The sequence below is a fragment of the Monodelphis domestica genome, chromosome 3 (genome assembly GCF_027887165.1).
Source record: "Monodelphis domestica isolate mMonDom1 chromosome 3, mMonDom1.pri, whole genome shotgun sequence".
Classification (NCBI taxonomy): Eukaryota; Metazoa; Chordata; class Mammalia; order Didelphimorphia; family Didelphidae; genus Monodelphis; species Monodelphis domestica.
The window spans coordinates 345,403,982-345,422,521 of NC_077229.1; the positions used below are offsets into that span (position 1 = coordinate 345,403,982).

The 18,540-nt window shown below is 37.4% G+C and overlaps 1 protein-coding gene and 1 long non-coding RNA gene across 2 annotated transcripts in view; one reads left to right on the top strand and one right to left on the bottom strand.

Moving 5' to 3' along the window:
• PHLPP1 (PH domain and leucine rich repeat protein phosphatase 1) overlaps nt 1-18,540 on the bottom strand; it is a 292,324-nt gene that overhangs the window by 20,019 nt on the left and 253,765 nt on the right. The window contains exon 13 of the mRNA XM_007486860.3: nt 4,707-4,837. Coding sequence (XP_007486922.2) covers nt 4,707-4,837 — 131 coding nt within the window. The remainder of the gene's footprint in view (nt 1-4,706; nt 4,838-18,540) is intronic.
• LOC103097162 (uncharacterized) lies at nt 12,940-16,685 on the top strand. The gene is made up of 3 exons (XR_008917773.1): nt 12,940-13,099; nt 13,202-13,391; nt 16,539-16,685. It is a non-coding gene; the product is annotated as an uncharacterized LOC103097162 (long non-coding RNA).

Here is an 18,540-nt window from a genome sequence, read left to right on the forward strand (position 1 = left end):
ACCCAGGACAGAGGTTGTTCCCATGAGTAGCTGTAGCATGTGGATTATTTCTTTCTCAAACAATTTATACAAGTGTTTTGCACATTAGAACTTCGGATCAAGAAAAACTATTCTAATTCAGTCTTTAGTCCAAAGCCTTATCATAAGAGGTTGCTAGTCTACAAAAACTGATACCAAATTTCTCTGATCTTTACTGAGGGGAAATGGGTTCCAGAGCTACATTTTTTTCTCATGTTTTGAACCAATAAAGCTGGAATTGGAACATTATCTTTGATAGAAATTTCAAATCCTCTATAGCTGATACATCTCAATTGAGAAATTATCTCATTTCTCCTGGCTTGTTTTTCCAATGAATACTAAATGTTGTCACTTGTTGTCTAGAAACTTAAACAAACAATCATGAATCTTCTCAGTCATGCTTTCCCTTTACTGGGCTTACATTATTGATAAAGAATGTGGGAGTAATTATTTAATAAAGCATTCACTGATAAAGAACTTGGAGCTGTAGTTCCCCAAAGTTTTCTCAGTTAAGAAATATCTGTCAAGAATTAAATGAGGTTCCTATAAGGGCTGGTAAGTACCCTCAATTCCCACCAATTTGAACTAGAAATATATCATTTAATCATTGAATGAAATCACTTCAATTTAAATCAGTAAAAACCAAGATAGAAAATTCCAATGGGATGGGTGTGGTATACTGAAAAAAAGGGACACTTGAATACAAATAATGGAATTATTAGCATTATAAGACTTAAGAGTTGAAAAGAGAATTCCAGAGGTCCATTTAGTTTATTCCCTTATTTCATAGATAAGGAATCTGAGGCCCAGAGAGATTAAATTACTTGCCTGAGATTATAATATACTACACTCTGACTTTAAAAGAGAGAAAATTGGTCAAACTTTAAATTCAGGATGAAAAAAACTTACTTTGAGTTAATGAGGTTGAACTTATTTACAATTTTATTATAATTCCTTACTATTTAGACTGCTACCATTCAGGTCCAGAATTCCACTACTTCTCAATTGCAATTAGCCACCAAAGAAGCATTCCCCCAAGTCCCCTTCTCCTCTAATTCATCATTTGTATAAACACCGGACAAGTCAATTGTCCTAAAGGGAAGTTCAAATGATGTTATTCCCTTGCTCACAAAGTTCTGGAATTAAATCCAAACTCTTCAATCTGGCATTCAAGATTCTCCATAATTTAGCCCAGTCCTAGCTTTCTACCCTTTCATTATTTTGCTTTCATCCTATATCCAAAATCCCATGCTATAAAGTCTAGTCAGCCAAACTACTTGCTATACTGCTTATGGAGGAAGTATTGCCTCTACTCCCCAAAAGGTTTTCAGCCTCTATCGTCTTCTCATGCTCCTTCCTCTGCCTAGAATGTCCTTTACCCTCACCCTTCATATGCTTCTGCTAAAATCCTAAGCATGCTTCAAATACAATATTCCTCAAGAAACCTCTCCTGATCCCCACCACACAAGCAATGTGATTTCTTCTTTCTCCAAGTCTTCGCACCATTTCATTTGTAGCGCTATGATAGAGGGCTGGGCATGGGGTCAGGAAGACTGGAGTCTGGATTATGCCTCTAATACTAATTAGCCATGTTATCTTGACCAAGCCACTTTCTAATCTTCCATTATTTCATCTCTAAAATTGGGATGATAATATTAGTACAAACTTGCCAGGAATGTTGTGAAGTTCAAAAGAGCTAACATGTTAAGTGCTTTGCTACCTTTAAAGACTATATAAATGTTGGCTAACTATTATCATCACCATCATTATTATTTGCTAATTATTTATTGTTAATTGAGAAGCATGTATAGAGGAGCTGAAGGGGAGGGAAAGAATTTGGAACTGAAAAAAAATTTTTTTTGAGAATTATGTATAATAGAAAATGTACTGAATCTGATGGTAATTCAACAAAATCTATTAAGTTCTGACTATATAAGAGGCACCATGCTAGATACTGATATCCATCTTCAACAAATCCTTGTCCTCTTGAAGAGTTTATAACCTAAGCCAGAATACCTGGGTATGGGCTCTGACTTTGCCTGTTAATGGCTGTGTGACCTTAGTTAATTTACTCAGATGCCTTGAATCCCAGTTTCTTCTAAAAAGGTGATCATAAACCTCATAGCCTTATGAGGATTGAACGAGAGACCATGAAAGTGCTCTATAAATTGCCTATGTCTATAAAATTGAATTTTTAATTTTACACATACATATATCTATATACACAATACATGTTTGTATGTATTTATTTATCATATATTTATAAACACTAAAAGTTCTATAAAAAAGAATGTTTAAGATATTAATGTTGCTTTCTTTGTACCTTACAGGACTTCTCATGGACTGTTTTATTCTAGAGTGATGGGTAGATTGGACCTTTATTAGACTGTAAGCATCATGAGCACAAAATTTTCTTAGTAAATCTCTATATCCCCTAGCCCAGGGCCCTGCACATAGGAAACACAAACATTTCTTAATACACTACAATAGAAAACAAGCAGACTCTTCTTAAAAGAGAAAAATGATCTGTAAACTTTCTTGATTACATATTACTATACTTCTCATTCCACACTCTGGGAAACAGCAATGTCTAAGGTGTAGGTCAGCAAAGTTAAGTCTTATAAGAATAGAAAAACTTACTTTTTAAGTGATTTTAAAATTTAAAGTAAACCTCATTTTTGTGGAGACAATTTTTCTGAAAGTCCAAATCTTTGTAGATGTTAAAGCACAATGTTATAAAATATTATGACTTTTAAAAACTACATTATATCATGTATAAGGGAGTATATTCATGTAACCTTTTTTAGTAAAGTTAGATATAGTAATTAAAATAAGCCACAGTGGAGATCTAATTACAGCATAGGTTTAGAACAGTCATTTTATCTAAAGGGTATCAGGGCTAAATTCCATGAGAATCATGTTAAGCAAAGTATGACTTCCCTTCTCAAAGTACTTCTCAAAATAAGGATTTGCATTAGAGAGAATAAGATTACTAATACTCATTTGTTAAAAAAAAAAAAACACCTTTCTACATGATGTTAGCCAGCATTCTGGGGAATTATTAATAGTTCTTTGCATTTTCATCTTAAAAAATGAGTTGTTTTTTTTTTTAATTAAGTGTTCAATTTACAAAATTCTATCAGAATCAATGAACTATTTTAAAAAAATTTTCTAACTGTGGAAGAGGCATGAAGAAAGAGAGGATTTTCAGGATAAGTCAGGCATGAGTATATTCCAGTTATTACAACCAGAGATAGTTCCACAGATTATCTTTTCTATTACATAACAAATTACACATAGTAACTTAGGACCACTAGAAGTAAAACTGAAATAGAGAGAGAGAGACAGACAGCATAGTCTAGTAGATAGCAAAATGACCCTGAAATCAGGATGACCTTGGTTGGAATCCTGCCTTGGATACATACTGGTTGTGTGACCCCCAAATGACTACTTCACTCTGTAGCTTTCCAGGCATCATACCTACAATGGTAGAAGGAATTGCCTGTATCAATGAAATCAGAGGTTCATTTACAACCTTTATCCCTATGAAATATATATCTGAGACACAGTATTCAGAACAACATCTGTGGATGTTTGTTTCATTATCACAGACTTGATTATTCTCACTTTTATTTTTAGTGTTTTCTGATTTTACCCAATTACCCATAATTGGCCATTGATAAAAAAAATGTAGAGTAAAATTTTTTAAATACTAAGAGCATAAGTGATGTTGCTCATTTTAAGTCAAGCTGAAAGATCTTGCTGTGTATTTTTTTTCTGAAGTTATCCTTTTTTTTTTCCTCCCTAGATCCCTTAGATTGCTTCATGAAATCTCAGGGGATTATGTAAAACAGTTTGAAAAACACTGGTCTAATCCAACTTCCTCATTTGATAGATGAGAACACTGAGGCTCAGAAGTTAAGCAATTTACCTAAATTTATAGAAATAATTAGGAGCAGAAAGAACCTATTTCTCCTCACTCTCAGAGTCAGTGTTCTTTCCTCTTTAAAAAGCCAATAGGTTTTAGATGTTCGCAAGACAGCTTTTTCTTCATTCAATTATGAAAAAATGAATCTAAACTGGCATTAAGAATAATGAAAATAATTCAATGGGAAGTAAAATTAGAGAATATCACATTGTAGACTTTTTCCAAACTAAAGCACAAAAATGATATAGATACAGGAAGTAACATAGTATACTGTACAGAAGGGCTTCAAAGTCAGGAAGACTTGGTTTAAATTCCAGCCTAAGCAGCTCTCTAAGACTCTGAGTCTCAAAGAAAGTAGCATTACATTGCTAGAAGGCATTTTCTCACCTATGAGTTCCCTATACACATGAAACCACTGGTCCAATTCCTATTCCAAATTATAAAGATGGCACCAGATAAAAGGATTTTTCTTTCTTTTACTAATGTAATGGATAGTGGTAAAAATTATCCTAGGGCTCATTCTTGAATGGAAGTGCTTCTTAACTACATGATAACTGCATATCTATAGTAACTCTTCCACTATTAAGTGCTATCTTTCAGATCTAATGGATTTCCAATTTGCTCCAGAAAGAGCTCTCAATGAATCTTAGGTAAGAAAGCAATGATGGATCTTGTGTTTCTAATTTTTATTGGGTTGGACATCTCATGGCTTTGTGGATAATTCTGCAACCAACTATTCTTCAAGTTCAACTGCACTTACTTCAACAGCTCCAGGGTTTTGTGATCCAGGGCAAGTCGAGGGTTTCCAGTCAGGTCTAGTTCTTGTAACTTTGAAGGCAGATTTTCTGGTAATGTGACTTCACTCAGCTCATTACAGCTCAGGTCCACACACTGAATGAACAAGAGAAAACAGTAAGGGGGTTGGGGGGGGGGGGAAGAATTTGGAAATAGTCCAGCTCTGTCACAAGGTCCTGCCCTTTTCTAGCTAATTAGGTCATGGGTAAGACCATTCAGTCCTAAAAGAGGCTGAATCTGGAAAGATCAGACAGTTTGTTTATTGCTCTGCCATAAACCTGTGAAGCAGGCTTTAAATTAATTGCAATTAAATAAAATGAAATGTAAACACTTTTTTGCTTTTCCCCTCAAAGACCATAAAATCGGAAACATCTTGCCATACATTCTATATTCCTTCTCTTTTTTTGTTGTTGCTGTATTTTAATTGAACATCAACAAAAATATTCTGTAGAGATCAGATTCTCTATTGCCCACATAATATCTGCAACTGTTTCAGCTGTGGCTACAAGTAGGAAACTATCCATTTGTAAAATGAAAGGACAATGAAAGGAAAGCTTCCCCAAAAGCTACATTAACTGGTCCAGTGAAATACAGAAGATAAAAGTATTATCTGGACTTGCCATTAAATGAGCAATATTAAATCTGGCTTAGAAAATAGCAAATTAATATTATCTATGTTGTATTATATTTTTTATTTATTTTGTTAAAACATTTCCCAATTGTATTTTAATTTAGCCACAGTGAAGAGTTCTGTTTCAGTTTGCACTTCTGCCTTAAGCATCATCCTGATAAACTCTCTATTTTTTTTAAACAGATAAAGAAAATGAAACGCACAAAGGATACATGCCTTGCCCACGGTCAACATAGCACAGAGGTAGAATTCAAATCCAAAACTATTCTGATTCAAGGTCCAATGCTCTTTACATTAAACCTATCTGTGTCTTTTGCTCATAAAAGCAGTAAATGAATACTTATTGAATTGAATGAGTATGGATACAATGAAACAAAAAATGGAATATAGCATATAGCAGAATAGATGAGAGAACAAACCTCAAAATAAAAGGGACTAAAGAATTCTTACTTGTAACTGGTGAGATCATACTGTCCAAAGCATAGACAATTTTGAAATAAACAGTGTCTTTAAGGAATACATTTAAAGACCATGGGAGCAAAATAATAAAAGATATTCATATGAAAAAGATGAAGGAAGTTCTGATAATCACATACACACATATAAGCATTTTTAGAAGAGAAATTTAAAAACCCTAAAAACACTACCTCTGGCACTAAAAAAATATGATCTAATATTTAGGAGGGGGGACAAAAGCCTTACAATAAAACTCAAAGTTGTGCTAGGCAAGTTATGAAAATACCATTTCTGGGAATGAAGCCATTTCAGTAAACAAATTTAACTGGTGTGTAGCTGAGGAACTACTTAAAATCAGTTCAAACATCTACTCCAGGTAAGGCAATTCTGAGTCTTAGTTTGGTAAAAATTAGGATGATATTCTTGGCAACATCTACCTCAGTCCTCCTGAGGACAGTCCTCTGCAGTTTATAAAGTTCTATATCAATGTAAGTGCTTATTATTCCTGCCACTTTTGTACATTTCAAGAGAACTCTATTTATTCCATTAGCAAACTTCACAAGGACTCAGGCACCTCTCTACTGTGGATATAGCAACTTAAAGCTCTCTGATGACAGAGAGAGGCTTTGTCTTAAAGAATTGGTTTGGGAGCGAAAACTCTCATTTTACAAATAAAGAAACTGACGTCTAAAGTCACCCAGTTTGTTGGGGGTAGACTCTGTGTTTCTTCCCCCCAGCCCCCAGGGTCTCATGGTACCTTGCATGTTAGGACTCAGTCAACAAATATTTGTGACTGATATTGACAGTCTCCAGAGACAGCAGTCAGAAAGAGCAGTACCCCGTTATTCCTTCTGCCTATGATACATAGGATCCTAGATTTAGAGTCGCCTGGGGCCACAGAAAACATCTAGCCCAATCCCTTCATTTTTCAGATGAGGAAACTAAGGCCTGAAGAGCAGAAATGACTGGCCCCTGGCCATACGACTAGTAAATGGCAGCACTAAGAATCAGATCCAGATTTTCTGATGTCCAATCCAACCTCCTTGCCATTACATGATATGGCTTCATTGTATTGAGATTTCTTTAAAATAGAAACAGTTTAAAAAAGAAACAGGGCTTGGGAATATCTAATGCTGAATTTGGATGAATCTTGGCTAGCAAGTCCTGCCCAATAACAAGCTGCAAACCCCACCCAAGGATACTTCTGCCAACAAATAACTTTCTATAAAACAAACTTCTGGCATGCCAAAACCAAAATAACCCAACCTCTACAAAAGTAAGACAAGCTTTGGGGTTGTGAAATGATTCATGGTTCAGATCAAAACTTACTCCTGCTATCCCTTAATATATTTAGATAATGGTACTGTATTAACATGAATTCAAGTTTTGTATGCACAGGAGAAGAATATTTCAAAGAAACAATTGTGTATAATGTATAGCTTTAAAAATGTATCATAAAAGCAGCAATATTTTACTTTGTTCTGATTTATTTTCCTAGTGTTTGACACACCACCTCCATTACCAAAACTGTTACAGAACATTTCCTACTACTCAGAGTACTCTGTATCAGTTTAGGACTCGGTCTGTCTCAAAATCTCATCTGAAATTCTCATATTCCCAAACATGATATCCGAAGACTATTGAGCTACCTTTGGTTCCTTCATCAGTGCAGTAGCTCATGTACGGAATTGCCATCCTGACTGAATTTCTTTCTACTGTTAGGGCTATCCTCATTCTACACAATCAAGCTATGATTCAGAACAGAACAACTTTTTGTCTTTTTTTTTTTTTTGGAGCTAGAGGCCAAATTTTTTTACTTTGGATTTAGAAGAAACCAATCCCCACATGGAATTTTTTCCTTGTAGGAAACCTTGTTTTTGGCAAAAGGAAACAAAGAGTCATATAGGAAAGGAAGGATATCTAAGGAAAATCCGAAAGACAGAGATGAAGGTGGTACACATTCCAGGCTAAAGGGTGGTCAGCATGAATCCACAGAGCTGAGAGATAAAATACCAAGTTATGGGAATGGTTAGCAGTCCAGAAACAATGAAGCATAAAATGCATGGAGGGGAGGAATACTAAAACACAGGGCCTAACCCCATCATTTTACAGGGAAGGAAACTGAGGCCTAGAGAAGAAAAGTGACTCATCCAATGTCATAGAACTAGCAAATACCCGACTCAAAACTTAAATCCAAGTCCTCTCTGGCTAATGGTAATAATAATAACTAGTATTTATATAGTGCCTACTCTGTGCCAAGTGCTTTATAAATATCTTATTTGATTCTCACAATGACCCTGGGAAAGTAGGTGCTATTATTTCCATATTTCAGTTGAGGAAATTGAGGCAGAAGTTAAGTGACTTGCCCAGGGTCATGAAGCTACTAAGAGTCTTTTTTTTGCTCAATTTGCTCCAGGCGCAGGCTTCTAGCCAATGCACCATGAGAGGGTCTGCTTGTTTCCAGGAGAGGATTCTTTTGGAAGGGGAGGACTATGGCAAGACCTTACACAGTAAGAAGAATGCTGGATTTGGAGTCTAAGTACCAAAGTCAGGCAGTCAGACAATAAATATTTAATGCCCACTGTGTGTTAGACACTCTGCTACAGGCTGGGAATACAAAAAAAAAAGACAAAAGACAGTCCATGCTCTTAAGGAATTCGGTTTAATAAGAGGACAACATAAAGTCAAGCAAGGACAAATTTTTAAAAAGGATAAATTTGAAGTAATCAGCAGAGGGAAGGTACTCTAAGAGATGGGCAAGGCTTCCTGAAAAAGCAATGACTATCGCCACCTGAAGGAAGCAAAGCAGAAGAAATGAAGAGGAAGAGTCTCTGACTTGGAAGAAGACTGGAAGGTTGGTTGAAGGGCAGAGGGGGCAGCACAACCTAGGACCTCCCATCTCTAGGCCTGGCTCTCAATCCACTGAACTACCCAGCTTCAAATAGAAGATTTTGTATTTGATTTTGGAAGTGACAGGGAGTCACTGGAGTGAACTGAATGAGGAGAACAGGGGTAAGATAGTCTTCCCTGTACTTTAGGAAGATTTGATAGCTAAGAGTGAAAAGAGATGTGAAGGGAGGCAAAAAGCAGGTGATAGCCACTCCAGAAATGTTTATAAGGAAAAATAAACTGATAGGCCTCGGCAACAGATTGGATGGGGGGAAGGAAGAGTAAAAAGTGAAGGGTAGCACCTAGGTTGTGAGCCTGAGGGACAAGGAGAATGCTGGCACAGTCCTGGAGAAGTGGAGAAAAGGAGCAGGGTTTGAGAGGAAAGATAATGAATTTGGTTTGGGGCATGTTGAGCTAAAAATGCCTACAGGTGAAGATATCCAAAAGGCACCTGAAGATTGCAGGCTAGTTAAATACATGTGATAATGACCAGCACAGAGTTGATATCTAAATCCATGAATCAGCATTAGATCACCAAGTGAAACAAAGAGGGAAAAGAGGGCCCAGCATAGATAATATGGGACACCTAAGATTCTCCAGTATGACCTGGAAGAAGATTCAGGAATCTGAGAAGGCAGAGGAAGAACCTGGAAAGGGGAGGGTTATAAAAACATAGAGAGAAGAGAGTATGAAGAAGAGGCTGAAGAAAGGTCAACAGGGATGAAGAATGAGAAAAGGCCATTGAATCTGGCAATGAAGAGATTATTAGTAATTTGGGGGGAGTAATTTTTGGTCAAATGAAGAGGCTGAAAGTCGGACAGAGTTAAGAAAAGACTGAGAAGAAAGAAAGCAGAGACATTTATTACAGCTGGTCTTCTAAAGGAATTTATACATAAAAGGGATTAGAGATATGGGATAGGAGCTAAAGGGTGTAAATGAGTCAACTGATGTTTTTTTGCAGATATAGAAGACAGGCATATTATTTGTAGGCAGCAAGGAAGGAGCCAGCTGACAGGGAGAGATTAGAGTTAAATGAGAGTGTGAAGATGATGATGCAATCTCCTGGAAAAGAGGGGATAAAATGGGATCTCTTTTGTGTATAGAGAGGGATTTGCCTTGGCAAGGACCACCTTACCTTATCACATAGGATGAAGGGAGGAGGATATAGTAGAAGAAAATATGTAGATGAAGTGAGATAAGTAGGAGAGAAGAAGAGGAAGCTAATGATTTTAATTCTTTCAATGAGAATAAGGTTCTCAACTGACAGGGTTTATGGAATGGGAGCTATGGGAGGTCTAAAGAGGGATGAAAAAGTTTGGAGAAGTAGCTTTGGTGAATAGGATAGGGAACCAATTAGGAAGACACACTTGCTGTACTGACTGCTCAGTCAAAATTATGTGATATACATTTATAGTGTTAGAAGAAATTTTCTCTCTCCCATTTATGTCGCTTTGTAAACTTTATCCCTCAGCGACTTGGAAGTCAAAGATCACTGAGATGTGCAGGTATAGACAGGCCCTCAGAGAAAGTAAGTTAGAGAACTCAAGAACCAATGAGACAAGAAGCTGATCCCATAGGCATTGTGTGAGGAGGCAATGCCTATGGGATCAGCTTCTTGTCTCATTGGTGGAAGATGAGATTTTGGTGGGGAGAGGGTTCTGGCTGGAAGAGGAACCTGAATGAACTCTTGTCAGTGTTGAGCTTCAATCCATCATGGTGGCCAATAGAGTAGTAAGCTAAGTAACGCTTGACCTCTTTCCTACCTTTCCCTCTCTTTACTTTTGCTACTTTGATTTAATAAGTTTATTAAAGCTACTAGCAGCCTCATAACTTAATTCTAATTACTATAATAGTGAATCTAGTCAACATAGTTTCATCATTTTCTCCAGCTTTATTCAGCAGCATGTGAGTAGTCCAGGGCTGAGACCTGGCAGGGCAAGACTGGCAAGAGGATATGGGAGCAAGAAGAAGACAGAGGAAGAGGAGAATTGGTTCATCATAGGGTCAAGATAGGGAAGGGAGGAAGGTGTAGCCAGGTCAGGGGTGATGGCTTGGGTAAGAACTTAAGATATCAAAGGGCTGAGGGTCATGGTGTGAACAAAGAACAGGGGGTTAGGGTTGCAATGTGGGAGGAGAGGAGGAAGGACAGATTATGATCAGATCAGGGAATTTCAGCATTCATGACTATGGAAGTACAACATTTTGTAAGTGATGGCAAGATCAAGAATATGATTCTCTCTGAGTAAATGAAGAAGGGTAGAGGAATAGATCATGGGAAATGAGCAAGTTGAGAAAACTGGGAGGTTTAGTGTTTGAGAGAGGATACACACAAATATTTGAGTATATACAACATATAACTGTGGGTATACAGTCCCCCTGCATATACATATATGGGTGTGTATATATACATGTATATCTCTGTATATACATATGTACACATGTCCCAGGATGAAGGCATGAGGCCAACACAACTAATCTTCCCATCTTTGTTCAAAAGAGCTATTACAAAGTTGAAGCCACCACCTCTCTATGACAGGCATTCCAATTTTAGAGATCTCTGCTTGTTACAAAGTCTTTCCTAAATGAAATTTCTATCTCTTTATACTTTTTTGCCATTGCTTACTAGTTCTGGCTTCTATAGTCAAGCAGAACAAATCAAACTCCTCCCTGTTCCACATGATAGTCCTTCAAATACATGAAGGTCATTATCACATTCCTCCTAAGTCTTCTCCAGGTTAAACATCATCAGTTGCCTCAACTAATCCTCATATGGCATGAACTTGAGGTTTTTCACCATTCTGGCTCACCCTTCCTGAGACACTCTTTTACATAACCTAGTAGATGATAGCACTCAGAACTGAACATGGTACTTCAAATTTAGTCTTCCTTGGGCAAAGTAATAGGGGGATTGTTCTCTCCATGGTCCTGGACACCATGTCTCTCTCAATGAGGTTTAATACAATATTCATTTTTCTGGCTGTCATATCACACTATTGACTCATTGAATTTACACTGAGTCATTCACATATCAAAAAGTCAAGTTCTATTTTTGTTACTACTTCTGTATAATTATTAAAAATACAAATTAATCTTAATCTACATGAACACAAAGAATGCTATGAATGGAAAACCCTTTGTTTTCTTTTTGAAAACTCAAAATTTTTATTTAATCAAGAATATTTTTCAATGGTTATATAATTCATGTTCTTTCTTCCCCCCACCTCACCCCCCCCCCCGTAGCCAATGAACAATTCCACTGGGTTTTACGTGTCATTGATCAAGACTTATTTCCATAGTATTAATATTTGCATTAGAGTGATTGCTTTGAGTCTACATTCCCAATCATATCCCCATTGACCCATGTGATCAAGCAGTTGTTTTTCTTCTGTTTCCACTTCCACAGTTCTTTCTCTCCTTTGTTTACAAAACCACATCCACATTTCCTTTGCATAGTTCTCTTCACCTAGACATTAAAGGCATGTTCCAATTTAAAACAATGGCAGTGGAAATTCTTTACTAATAAATAATCAAAAGGAAGTTGCTGATTAACCTATATTATAGTAGGATTTCTTCCTTTATAAAATGGGATTTCTTCCTTCACGTAGTGAGCTCACCTAGTAAACTAAAAATGACTTGCTTTCAAAAATTCTAATCACATGCCATCTTTGAACAACACATCTATGGTATAAACTGAGGAGTGGAAATCATTTCTCAGGGCCAGACTCACTAACCAATAGTCTTACTAGTATAACTTACTCTCTTAATCTAGGAATTTACAGAAGTTCATATTTTGAATTTGTTGCCTCATAATTTCAAATATGTTAAGTCAATTAATGCCACCTACTTAACTATTTTAACTATTTAACATATGCATGAAATTGATTAAAAAACAAAACAAAATAAAACTTTTAGACCAATCATTTTAATCACAGATTAGATTTGAGGAGAGAGAATCTAGCTCAAGATTTTAATTCTTCAAGGGTTCCTGTGAAGAAATGGGGCACACAATGGCTACAAAGTAGATAGAGCCAAGCTACTTTCCCATTACATCCTGCTCCTTCTGCAAGGAATTCTTTTTGGACTGGACCTATGCTTTCACAGAGGTAAGGGATACCTGATGAGGAAACTCTTTCCACTAATAGACTAGCAAGTAAGTGTACAACAATTTAGAATTTTGGAAAATTCAAATTGAGAAGTTCAATGATTTGCTCAGGGTTCCACAGACAGTTGGTATGGGCAATGGGACCTGATCTCAGGCCTTCCCGAATTGTCTGAAGCCAGCTCTCTAGCTACCATAAAGCCCTACCTCTCTGACGTACAGTTAGTATTTCTCATTTGGCAAAATGTGTGCATTATCTCACCGGAGCCTCCAAAACAGCCTTGTAAGGCAGTTACTTCATCTACTAAATCTGTCTAGATCTATGACTTCATTGGTGTAAGTAGCTACCTGGTGAGAAAAAAATGCTTTTCTCCCTTCTGTGTAGACTGGAACCATCCATCAACTTCTACTCTATGGGAGTTGTCAGGGGAACCAAGAGATTATTTGATTGAAGCAGGGTCACAGAGCAAGCACATGCCAGGGCTGAAGGGTAAGCCCAGTTCATCCTGCCTATGAGGATATTTCTTTTCAATATGCCACATGGCCTGTGACAGGTTCTTTTTATTATAGATGTGGTAAGTGAGCGATTTGACTATAGTCATAATTAATTAGTAAGTACCAGAGGTGATATTTAAATCCAAATCTTCCTGGCTCTCAGTATAGTATTTTAACCCCTGGAACAAACTGCCTTTCTAACACCCAAGGGGCACATTTCAATTCTATTTTGCACATTATGATTTTCAAACCAACTTGATTAATAGCTCTTCTCCTATCTCCTCCTATAAGGATTTGGAGGACCAGGAGATTGTTATAATCTTTCAGGAAGACTACAGAGTCCTGAAGATCAGGGCTGCTTCATTTCATCTGCATTACTTGCACCTGGCACATGGCCTTGCTTACATTAGATTAATGTCAGTGGCATTTGAAGTAGCACCTCCAATGGAAGTGTACCTCAGACTCTGGAACTTTTTTCCCTTTAAGGGGCAGCTCAGGGACCTACTTCTCATGGTTTTGCTTAACTCCTCAACTGAAAGCAATTTCTCCCTTCCCAAATTTTCTTAAAACACTTTGTCAGTATCCCGCGGTTGTCCCTATCATATTTATTAGCAAATGTATTGTAATTCCTCATTAAGTGAAACACCTTATTAAACTAAGTTCCTTGAGGTCAGAGACTTCATTTTTCATTCATGTTAGAAAATGTCTTGCAGATAGCAAGCACCTGATAGGTATATACCTGTTTGAGTTGTACTGAAGAAAATCGGTGTTGGACTTTTGGTTTGGGCTCCTCAATATCAACCCAACTTCAGGAAGTTACTAATTAGGCAAATGTAGCAAGTTATTCAGCCCCTCAGAGGCTCATTTTCTCATGAGGAAGTGTTTTTCAAACCTTTATGAGCTTTTAAAAATGTGAAGTTGTGGTCACTGTCATTGGCTGAGCTAGGTCTTTAGTGCATTGAAACCTTGATTGATCTGCAACCCTCATCAGAGAAACTTCCACAAAAGGGGCCTCCCTGTCCCTATTTCCCAGGAATTAACACCTTCTCCAACCAGCCCATTGCTCCCTGTCTTTTGTGTGTAAGTTTATGACCGAGATCTCGTTTCATCCTACTTCAGAGAAGAAACAAAAGGTGCTCAGTTCTCAGCTTCCTCCAGCCACTGTTCCCCAGAGCAGAGAACTCGATCCTCTCTTTCCTGGCTGCACCCCCAGATTCTGAACTCCCTTAAGTCCCAACGTTATGGGCCTGTCCCTGACCGAGAGTGGTGAGTAGCTTAGAACTATACAACAGAAGGATCAGAAATTCTTCTTTTCCTGAGGAGCCTGAACATTTTAAACACTACTACTGAATCCAGGAATTAAGTAATAAAGCCAGAGACACTGTTTTGAGAAAGAAGCTATTAATGTGCTCTTTAAGTCTAAATCAGAGATTCTGAATGTATGCTCTAGATGCCTGCCATTTCTTTCAGTTGCTTAAATTATATTTGCACTCCAGCAGGACTAGTACACGATAGAATTTTGGCAGCAGCAATTATGAATCATGGTCCTCAGAAGCCTGAAATCTGCTGTCAAAGCAGTAGTTCAAAATGCATAGTGGCCAGGTGGCCACTGGTGACAATTTATTTTTAAAGCATGGCCCTTGGCCCAGTTCTGTTATCCATGGCTACTCCTCTACTAAGTGCAATTCCTGGACAAAATAAACATGAGGACAAATCTTAAGCACAAATCTACTGAGATCAGTTCTCTCTTCTGTACAGTAACTAACTGAGGTCTGACTATAATGAAGGAGGTGTCCTTGCACTCAGGACTTGCCAGAGGAAGCAGAGGTGTGTCTGGCTCTATTCCCTGAGAACACTGCTGGGCTTGGGCTACTGCAAGGGCCCTTGGAGGGCCCAGAGCTAGCTGGCACACAGGTTATGGCTCATTAGGAAAGTCCTGGAGGCTAGGCTTTTTTTCTCTGCCAATTCCAGCTTTTAATCCCGCGCACCTCATTTCAACCAACAGTCTTGTTGAGTCATCACTTATCAGATCACTCATTGGATGGCTCAAAATGGAAAATAACCTTTGGGCTGAATTTAACTCATCTTAAAGGGGTGGATAAGTTATTGTTTGGGGGCTCACATGTCTATGGGGCTGGTTTGTCTTTTATGCATGTTTGTCTTTTTTAAGCCCTTTCCATCTGTCTTAGATCCAGTGGGGTTATTGGTTCCAAGGCAAAAGAGCAGTTAAGGCCTAGGTAAGTGATTTGCCCAGGGTTGCACAGCTAAGAAATGTCCGAGGCCACATTTGAACCCAGGTCTCTAGGACTGGCTCTCATTCCACTGAGCTACCTAACTGCCCCCAATATTTGTCTTTTTTAAAGAAAAGATCCATAAAGAGTTCAAAAAACTTGATTTGGGGACCTTTCTCCATACCATAAAGGCAGCTTCGTGGCACATAAAGCACTGGGTTTGAAGTCAGGAGGAAGAGTTCAAATCAGGCTTCAAACACTTACTAGCTGTGTGACCTTGGGCAAGTCATTTAACCCATTACTTCCGTTTCCTTGGCCATAAGATGGATAACAGCACCTACACTTCACAGGGCTAATGGAAAGATCAAATGAGATAATATTTGTAAAGTGCTTACTTAGCACATAGTAGGCACTTAATAACTGCTTATTCTCTCCCCTTCCCCATTCCATGTTCATCACAAAGCTATAAAAATCCATTTTCCCTTCATCTTGACAGCTAAGAATGGTTTAGAGAAATCCTAGAGAATGACATTACATCTTTGTTCATCTTTACACTTTTCATAACCTCATCTAACCTTTTATAATTGAAACAGCCAAATTGAATATTCTTTAATATGATTTTTTACAATTGCTGTACTATATTTTCCAACATTTCCTGAAGGAATCTAGGGTTTGTAACAGCAAAAATATTTTAATCAAGGCTGTTATATCTCAACTTTGCACTGATTTTTCTTACAACTAAAAAAAAAAAGGGGGGGGGGTGTTGCAGGCTTTTAGAGCTTAGTTTACAATGTGATCTTTCATGAGCATATTTACAACTTGAGAGCTCCCAGAGACTTTGTCACTGCTTTTTGGCAGAAAGAAGGCCAAGTGGATAGTGGTAGGCCTGGAGTCAGGAAGAGTTGTGTTCCAATATGGCCTCAGATACTTACTAGCTGTGGGATCCCAGGCAAGTCACTTTAACCCAGTCTCTCTCCATTTCTTCATTTATAAAAGGAGCTGGAGGAGGAAATGGCATACTACTATGTGCAGAAAACTGTAAATGGGATCATAAGGATGTGGACGCAACTGAACAACAGCAAACTACTTTTCAAAATAACTTTTCTCTGGTTGGTCTAAATAAATGTGCTTTTCCTTGTTATTTTAAAAGTTGCTTTAGGTTAAAAGAACAGTTTTTAAAATACCAATTTAGAGATTTTTTAAAAATCTCCAATTCAATTAGTATTCATCTATAAAATGAAGAGATTGGTCTTAATGATTTTTAAGGTTTCTTTCAGCTCTGGGTCTATGATCCTAGGATCCATAAATGGAAATGACCTAGGAAAGAAACAAAGCATATAAAGGGAAACCCTTTAAAAAAAAAAAAGGAATACACCAAGGACAAAAATCCAGGAGAGATGGAAAGCTTTGTTGTTGTTTAGTCATTTTTAATTGTGTCTTCGTTGACCCTATTTGGGATTTTCTGGGCAAAGATACTGAAGTGGTTTGCATTTCCTTCTTCAATTCATTTTACAGATGAGGAAATTGAGGCAAACAGGGTTAAGTGACTTGCCCAGGATCACACTGTTACTTGAGGCCAGATTTGAACTTAGGAAGAAGAGTGTTCCTGAATCCAGACCAGGCACTCTATCCAGCTGTACCACTGAGCTGCCCTGATGTGGAGCTAGGAGAAAGCAAAAGGAGCCTATTTAACACATGGTCAAATTTCAAGTTTTTCCACTCAGAGTCATGTCTAAAAAAATTATAAAGGTATTTCTTTTCTAAGTATTTAAAAAATAAATAAATAGCTTTTGTTTATTAAAATATTAACAAAAAACAACTGTAGTTATGCTGTTAAAGGTCAGCCAAGGTTAACAATGTTCAAAAAATAGGTTCATCTTGAAATTTCCTTTTCCCACCTCTGTGAGGTATCACTCAGGCAGCCCATAAATGCCAGGGTAACAATCACTCTAAGACACAGTTCGGCAGCTCTAGGGACTGATGGACAGCTGGAGAAGCCCTGGAAAGCTTAGCTGTCAGCCTCTTTCCTGTGTTAGAGAGGGAAAACCATGTGTTGGAAGGCTCAACTTCCTAGGCTTTGCCAAGTCTCAACCAAAGATGGTTGTACTGTGAGTGGTCATTTTGTAGTTGCTAAAAGTAAATTCTTAAAGATTTCATAAGAAACCTTAAAAAAAAACAGTAATGATATGTATTTTTTAAAAGTCAGTGTTATTAAGCTCTTCCACACTCCTTTTATGGGTAATTTTTTTTCCTCCTCCTGAGAAGAAATCACACATTGCAGAATAAATATTTACATGATTAAATAGAGGAAGTTCTAGAAACAGATAACAAAAACAAGCTTTAGAAAGTCACTGCTAGCCTAAAGAAGTGTTGAGGAATTATGATTCCCTTTCCTCTTTGACAGAGATGGGGGACTATAGAAGACAAGTGCATATGCTGTTTTGTGGGATTGATATGGGACTGATTGTGCCAATCTGCTTTTTTCCCTCCCTTTTTTGCTAAAAGAGGTCCTTACCTTGTAGAGACTAGGAGAATGAGGGTGAAAGGAGGCTATATTTGGAAATGATAGAGATATAAATAGCAAGATATTCTAATAAAAATATTTAAACAAAATTAAAGTCACCTTCAGAAAAAAATATAAAAGCATCAGAAAGAGATGGATTTAAGGGACCTGGGTTTGAATCCCAGCTCTCTTTCTTGCTATGCTGAACAAGTCACAATTCCTTTGGGCCTCGATTTTTTTCATCTATAAAATGGAATGGGGCAGGAGGTTAGTCCTACTAGATGTTCTTAAAGGTCTCTATCAGCTCTCAAACTCTGATGCTATGTATGAAATTCGACTATATTCCTTTTCCAGGAAAGGATCTTGGGCCAAATCACTAAATTTCTCAGTGACTGAATCTCCTCTTTTAGAAAAGAGACATAATCATACTACTTGTCCTTTTAAATCCACAAGTTTTTTTTTTTTTAATGAAGATAAAAAGTACAGATGGGAGAG